This window comes from Diabrotica undecimpunctata, chromosome 2, assembly GCF_040954645.1.
Source record: "Diabrotica undecimpunctata isolate CICGRU chromosome 2, icDiaUnde3, whole genome shotgun sequence".
Taxonomy (NCBI): Eukaryota; Metazoa; Arthropoda; class Insecta; order Coleoptera; family Chrysomelidae; genus Diabrotica; species Diabrotica undecimpunctata.
Window position 1 is genome coordinate 17850655 of NC_092804.1, and position 8802 is coordinate 17859456.

Below are 8802 nucleotides of genomic sequence, written 5' to 3' on the forward strand. Positions count from 1 at the left end.
GAAGACGACGCCGCATTAATCGCCGAGACAGAAGACGAGCTCCAAAGATTAACACACATCTTCAATACAATAGCGATGAAATACAATATGATAATATCAGCAGAAAAAACCAAATATATGACACCATCTAAATACCCTCTACGAGGTAAAATCGAAATTGATGGGAAAATAATAATGCAGGAAGCAAAGTTTAAGTATCTGGGGGATAGATATAACTAGTTACGAAGATCTTGAAGAAGAAGTACGACAACAAAGCTTAAAAACGAGTAAAGCGGCGAGATCTCTTAATGACACAATCTGAAAGAACAAACACCTAAGACAAGACACAAAAACAAGAATCTATAAAGCAGCAATTAGACCTATATTAACATACACGGCGGAGACAAGATCCCTGACACATCTAAAACGAGACGAGTACTAGAAACAACAGAGATAAAAACACTTCGACGAATATCAGGGAAAAGTCTGTTGGATAGGGAGAGAAGTGAAAACATAAGAAGAGCATGCAATATAGAAGACATAAATCGATGGGTGACAAAACGAAAAGAAGAGTGGAACGAACACAGTAGAATGGCAGAGGATAGTATAGTACGAATAGCATGAGATAAGTCACCAAATGGACGAAGAAGTATTGGCAGACCAAGAAAAAGATGGTGCGATAATTTAAACAATTTAGGAGGCTAATATTGAAGAAGAAACAGGCTTTAAAGCCTACATACAAGAAGGAAGAAAAGGAAGAAGAAATTGAACATGACTTTAATTTCCGATATACTATCATTTCGACAGCTTCCAGTTCTCTAAAACTTAGAAGTACAAAAAGGGGAATATTTAGAATGTTCCTTTGAAGATGACCAAATAAACGACGGTGAAATAGTTTTTAATAAAATATTGTAACGTAAAACTGTACAACCGTCACACTAACGACAGTCTAGTATTTAGAATACTCACAACTAGATGGAACTATGAGCCGTCACCTGCCAAGCAGGTATCGAATACCCGATAAACTTTGACCGTTTGATGGAAATCTCTAGAATGTTTTTATATGGGTATTTAAATACTCATTGGTTATTAGAGTGTTTGTTTATAGAGAAATGGTAAAGTATTAAAACTTACATCATTAACAGCTGTCAATGTCACCACAGGACTATACACACAATCTGTGGAGTAGAGTACACCGAATAAAAAAAACTTTCGATAGTTGGAACCTTATCTGATAATTAGGTTATATAGTGTAAAAATTCAAACAAATTCTCATTATTTAAATAATTTTTACTTCTCCAACTATTTTGTGAGTATATAGGAGATCAAGAAGATATAAAATGTTAGTTTAAACTTTGTATTATTTAACTTTTAAATCTATTTTAAAATCACTGTTAATATTATTCTAAAATATAGCTATCAGCAATCACATATTTGTCAAAATGTATGATTTTATGTATAGAACTAACGAAAAAAAAAATTAATTACACCAAACCTTTTCAAAAAATTATGAAACTAACATGAACTGAACAATTTTATATCTATTCTGATGGATCATAAACGCAATAGTTTGGAAAATAAACCAATGGGGAAGGTATTTACTTAAATACTATAGATAGTTAAAAGTTAATACTATTAAATGTTATTAATCATAACCGTATCTATATAACATATAATCATGGCCACATCAGAATACTGAATAGATGAATTTTTCTTGAAACCTGAGGTACTTTTATTAATTTTTTATTAAAACAAGAACAACTGGTAAAGATAGTCACGAGTGAGGGGATAAAATATTAGTGGATAGCTCGAAACTAGAAGCCACTGTTAGAATACAGGGAGAGATTTCTAGATCCTTTGAGATAAAGGATGGACTCGGACAAGGGGATGCTCTGGCTTGCCTCCTATTTAATATTGCCTTAGAAAAGGCAGTCCGAGATACACGAATTAGGGACGGCGGTACTATTTACAATAGATCGATACAAGTCTTAGCATATGCTGATGACATTGACATAATAGGGCGTAGCAAGCGAGATGTTAAGCAATATCTCCTAGAATTGGAAACAGCGGCGAAACAGGTCGGTCTAGTCATCAACGAAGACAAAACCAAGTACATGTTGGTTACAAAGGATCCGATAGCAAATGAGGAACGAGAAACAGTCTTTGGAAGTCATACCTTTGGACGTGTTGACAATTTCACATACCTTGGGTCGCTATTGACTGCTACCAATAAAACACGCGAAGAAATCAAAAGACGAATAAATCTTACAAATAAGGCATACTATGGACTCCAAAAGCATTTCCACTCAAGAAACATTCAAAGAAGAACTAAAATTATTATATACAAAACATTGCTGAGGCCGGTCCTCACATATGGAGCAGAAACATGGACTCTAACGCAGAAAGATGAAAGACTTTCGGGAATATTTGAGCGTAAAATACTCCGCAAAATATTTGGAGCTATAAACGACCAAGGGCAGAGGCGCAGAAGATATAATTTTGAATTGTATCAGCTCTTTGATGAGCCAGATGTCATAACGTTCATTAAAACACAGCGACTTAGATGGGCTGGACACATAATACGAATGCCAGAAAATACGATTGCTAAAAAGCTAACCACAGGAACACCTGTAGGAAGAAGAAGCAAAGGCCGACCGCGAATTAGGTGGTTAGATGAAGTTGAAACCGACTTGCGGATATTAAAAATCAGAAGATGGCAACATGTTGCCAGAAACCGAACAGAATGGCGACGAATCTTAGAGCAGGCCAAGATCCACAGAGGATTGTCGAGCCAAAGATGATGATGATGACAGCTCTAAAGACACCAGATGGTTTAAAACAAACAAAGAGAATAAATTGTTTTGCAGACAAATTGATAGCTGGAACTAAATTCGATAAAAAACAATACTGCTTCAAATGTAATTAAGTTATTGTGATCGGATGGCGATTTACTGGATATTTCTGTGATATAAAACAATGTCTTTAGTGTTTTACTTTAAGTAATGATAAAATTCCCGTAATATTTGAATTTGGCGCCAATATGACAGCTGACAGTTCAAGATGATTTAGTGCTTATAAAATGCGTATAAATCTATTACAATTATGAAAAAAATTAAGTTTTTTTTTAAGAAATTGAATATACTTGGTATCTTATATATTTCTTCAAATATGGGATTGCTTCTTTAACATTGTTAATTAACTACAGGGTGTTCATTGTAATTTTGTATCGCTACACCCAAAATTCTTCTTGCAAATTAAACAAATATCCGTTAATATTTTCTTTCTTTAAGTAATATCAATGTAATTTTTAACACAACATAAATTATCTCCCAAAAGTAAACATGGAATAATAATTTTATAAACGTGCTGAAAGAAACATGCGAAAGAACAAGGTCGGGCCACAAAAATCCGAGAATAATAAAACTTATTGGTTATACCTTAAACGAATTTTGACAAATGATACTTTTGCGACTAATGCTTCACCACAAAGCTAATGACAGGAGAAAATTATTGTATGCAAAATATTTTCTGAAAAATGGAGTAGGTGCAGCTCTGATGCATCGTAAATTTGGTATATAAAATTAATAATTTGGAAGGTTTTTAATTACTAATTCAAACATTTCCAAAAAAAAAATTCAAAAGTTTCTAGAAACATGATTTCTTCAACATACGATCCTACAACAAATGCCAATTATAACGAGATACCACAATGTTTCGACCGACATTCAGTCAGTGGCGCATCTGCAATATCAGACACCACAGACTCAGAAATAAATTAAAGATAGAATTACCCTAATAAAAGTTGAGGCCTGCTGTAGGTCACAGCAAATGAAAGCTACAATGCAAGGCGCTACCATGGTAAAACCCAAGCGAACTATACAAAGTGATATGGAGGCCTAGTGTGGACAAAGAAGCAAAAAATATCGGTGTATAAGATGCAAGCAATTGAATCGAATGGATAAATACACTAAGAATTTTCTAGGCTCAACAAGGGTACTAGAACCAATAAACAAGATAATGAAAAATTAGACAATACTGGGATATTCACAAAAGATGGCTGCTGCTATTTGGCACAGCTAAGACAAACTTAACACTCCCTGGCAGATGCAGTGTCTGAATAATGATAAATCTGAATACACATTAAATTCTACTTGCAAAAAGAAACAAAAATCATAAATTCTTTTTAAATCGAAGACTTTCGGGATGTTTCCTTTATTAGATAATTCTAAAATATCCAACTTTCTAAGCGTTCCTTTATACCCTGATTAATTATTACTAGTATTTATTGCTAAAATCAGTTTTCAGTTAAAGTAACTTTATAATTGGTGCTGCTTTGAAAACATTTTCGAGACAACTAAAAATTATTCTAAAAACAAGTAAAAAAAAGATATTATGGTACATATTTTTAAGCTTTAAGAGACACTGGCAGTACATAACAGTAATTAGTGGGTGATCTATGGTCTCTGTTAAAAAATTCATCGCTTATACTTAAGAATACAATAAAAGTTTCAATAAAATACTTTTATATATAGTATGTGTGGATGGTGAGAATAAACTCAGAATTATTCTTTACTATCATAATAAATGCGCAACAACTTTAGAAAAAGTTTCTTAAATAGCAAAATAGGTATACACTGAAAAAAAAAAACACAAAAATATACATTCACAAAACAAAAGTATTGTGTGCATTATTCTCTTTAAAGTTCATTCAACGTTATAAATTACACTTTTACGTCGTTAAAATACAAACAACTGGTTAGAAATTCCTTAAAAATATTATTTTAGAATTATTTTGACCTATATACATTAAATTTTAAATAAAACAAAATTTATAGGAAAAATTTGGTACTCAAAACACAATAATTTACACTGAAAAAACAATATATCAATTCACCTTTATTTTGTGGAGTGCAAATGAGCGACATTGTTGGTATTATTTTTAGAGTTGCCAAGTATAATTTTTGTCAATATCACAAACTTTTGTATGACGTTCACAAACCAAAATTACTGTCAAGAACCGATGATTTATTGTATTTCATAAAAAGCAAAATTCCAAAATAATAATAAAAACGTTCTTCTTGTTCTTCTACGTCATTACAGTCCAAATTGAGCATTGGTCTCCTTTAGTTTTTGCCTCCACCCTTGCTTGTCTGTGGCTGATATTCTCCACATACACAGACTCCTAAAAGTGCTTATGAGTCGCTGTTTACTGTGTCTTTCCAGTGCTTTCTTGGCTTTCCAACCGGTCTCTTTCCCTGCATTCTAGAATTCACTGCTCTGAAGTCTGAAGTGGTGCTTCCTTATAAAGCTGATAAAGCTCGTTGTATCGAGTTCGGAAGATTCCGTTTTCCCTCACAGGTCCTATTTGTTCACTGGAGTGTTTTACGTTCTTTGTAACTTATTACACATAAAGGGATTTTTAGATATTGTCGTTTTAAGAGAATAGGTTATAATGATAAAAATCAATATAGTCGATTGACTGGATTTGGTCAAATTTTGACAGAATCATTGTTGGAAAAACATACAACATAAAATTTTTATAAAATAGGCCTTTTCATCATGTGAAGAGCGCATGCGCAGCCGCCATGTTTTTCGTACTGTTTTGATCAATTATTGAGAAGTAAGGCATTATTACTTGTCAAATATATTTTTCTTTGTTATTTGTTTACAAATAATATCTATATTTTTTATTCTAATTAATAATGTCAATCAATACAACAAGCCTTTCCATTCAGCATGTCCTACTTGAATACAGTACTTCCTTTCAGTTCCGTCAGACAACAGCATATTAGTGGTACCCTTAGTGATATCCTTAATTCACCTGGTTTAATGAACGCTTTAATTAATTTTTTGAGAGACTCTAATTTATATAAAAAACATTTTGTATATATAACAGTACCAAAACTTGTAAAATTTGTGCCAGTGACCATTAGATGTCGTAAATTTGTCAGTTAGACAATAATTTGGAGTTTTTATTGTTGCATCTGTTCCATCATCTATTTTAGTTTTTATTTAATACACACGATATTATTCACTCTATTTGAATAATTTTTTACTTTCAAGCTACAATTAATAATGAAATTTCCATTGCCTTTTAGCCCAATTTTTCGAGAGTTTAGTCTCTACGAAATCGCGCACTTACATCACCGCATCTTATAAATAAATTGTTGTATAATGTAAGACAAGGTAATATATCAGTAAAATCTCGTCACAAAATGATCACGTTCTGAATTCGCAGGAGTACATAGGAGTTGGAATGAACGTTAAAAACGTTCTCTTTACAGACAAAACCAGAATATTGAAGAACGTAGTCCTGTATATAAGATCAAGAGATTTTAGTTGGGAGAGTCACATAAAGCTCATTAGGGAAAGTTTAAGAATGAATACTGATTGGTACATACCGTCGCTTATCTAAAAATACCGCCCAAGTCGATATTTGGCGGATATTGATTTTGAATACCATTGGATAGTTACTTTTACCGCGTCAAACTGCATTACAATTTTTGCGTTATTCCAACAGTCAGAGCTCAGAATTCAAAAATAGTGACAGTGCGCAAGTCAATTAGCCGCATAAGAGCTGTCAGTTTTTTCCCTTTCCTGTAAAATTAGCCAAAACGAGTTGGGCGGTATTGTTACACACGTGTTAACAACACGTTTGACCTTATGTTGGCTTTGTTGGCTATTATAATTTTGTGCTAATACATGATAATGTCCGACCTCAAGCTGAAAGATCCAGTACCTAAAAAATGTCACAAATCCAGCTTCTAACTCAACTACATAATTAAAACTTGCTACACAGGGGGAATAGACCAAATTTCGCTGATGATGCAGACTGTCATTATATTTAGAGCATGCAAAAACTAAGTATTATAGTATATTTTGTTTTGATATTATGTTTAAAAACAATTATGCAATGTTGATTTTCCAACCCAATGTTTCATTGAAAAAAAGTGATTTTAATAATTCCCGAAGATTTTTTTACAAATGTCAAATCTATAATTTATTTGATTATTCCTCATAATCATAAGTGGGTCGACAATCCGTTGTAGATCTTAGTCTGCTCACAAAGAAGTCGCCACTCCTGTCGATTCCTGGCAACTTCCCTCCATCTTCAAACCCTTAGAATTTGTAGGCCTTTCCACATCATTTATTTGATTATTAATAGTGAACAATATTTACCAGTACAAAATTTTTAAAGAGGAAATACCCAGTGGTTTGCTGTATACCATACTTTAACATTTAAAAAGTATAAAGTCTTCTTTTTTTGTAATTGGTACATTAAATTTATTGAAAAAGGAAAAGAACTTGTCCCATATAAACACTTAATCAATGATGACAGAAGAATAGAGCTAGACTACAAGCATAGATATATAATACACTGTATCTTTTTTTAATGGGCTTTGTTTATCGATCACGTGACCTTCCCATTGGTCATTTAGGTCACGTGGTCAAAAAATTCGACCCATTAGAACGAGATGCAGGGACTGCTTTGTGTCAGTTTTCTCTGTCGTACTAGGCGAACGACGCTGTACTGCAACGCTCAGTCTATTTGTATTATATGTCTATGACTACAAGTGTGGCTTTTACAAAACCTTAATGTACATATTTCTATTTATAAATGAGTTATATAATTTTACCGATGTTAATAACAATGTCTTCGATAAAGGTCATCAGTATTGACAAAACACACTATTATTAAAAAATATGGATTTAAAGAATGCTGTTTGTTACCTTTGTAAGTTCTAATAATAAAAAAAAAAGATTTAATAACCCAATGGACTTTTTGCGTCTCATTAACCTATCTATCTTGTGAATTCTTGTGATGTGTCAATTTCTTCTCCACATACCATCTCATCTTTATATATATTGAATGTGACATTTATGCAAAGATTTTAATATTCCAATCAACCACTCTGTAATAAAATGCTATAATTCTGATTTTTCTTATACGTAGGGTTTGTTCTATTCGAATATTGTTTTTTTTTTGTAATCTAGAAATGTTTTCCTCTCTTAAGTGTGTTTCCCTATCGTATCAATTGCTCTGTGAGTATAAGGATCTATATGTAGTGACTTAACATAGATAATAATTAATTACACCATATACAAAAAGATTAATCTTTTAACAGAGCTGTAGACCACCGAAACTGAGTACAAACATGATGCAAACAATCAGACCTCTAAATAAAACACTAAAAAAATATATGTACAGATGTGAAGATTCATTTTTACAAAGTAAATAACATTTGGTCATTTCGCTATATCATAGATTCTTCTAATACTCTATTACATTTTTTTTAATAACTAAATAACGATTACTGTTTTGACTTTGATTCAAAAATAGCTTTCATATCCTTTATGCAGTACGTAGGTGATGCTTTCTCCTTTCTGAAAAAAAGTAAAAAAATAATATTAGTAAGTTATTACAGTAATTAAATGTACATATAAAATTATAATCTACAGCGTTGCAAGTCGAAAAAGTGAACGTATAATATTTAAAATGAGACCAAATTTTATATGGATACCAGTGCTACGGTACACCAAGACAAGAGGCTTCTTATCAATTTCGTTTAGTTTTGTCGTTCAGTTACAAACAAACTGTTATTATAATCGGTAGTTTTGCATTTTCATTTGAATATCGACCTATTCCCAGTCGTACAAAAATTAGTCAAATAAAAACAATTTGGAAAATTTAGTTATGTAAATGTTGCTTAGGTTATAGGCCTCTAAGAGCTATACCTGAGGGATATTGCAATTTATGTCACTGTTAAAGTAAAGGTCAAAATATGTAAAACCATCCTACGACCTATATATAGCCACATATGG

The 8802-nt window shown here is 32.2% G+C and overlaps 1 protein-coding gene across 4 annotated transcripts in view; it reads right to left on the reverse strand.

Annotated features, from left to right (window-relative positions):
* Positions 1-210: 210 nt before the first annotated feature.
* The window catches only part of CdGAPr (GTPase-activating protein CdGAPr), a 320315-nt gene continuing 311723 nt past the window's right edge, over positions 211-8802 (reverse strand). For all 4 annotated transcript variants that reach the window (XM_072522419.1, XM_072522421.1, XM_072522418.1 and 1 more), the window contains exon 17: positions 211-8364. In XM_072522419.1, coding sequence (XP_072378520.1) covers positions 8292-8364 — 73 coding nt within the window. In that variant the 3' untranslated portion in view covers positions 211-8291. The remainder of the gene's footprint in view (positions 8365-8802) is intronic.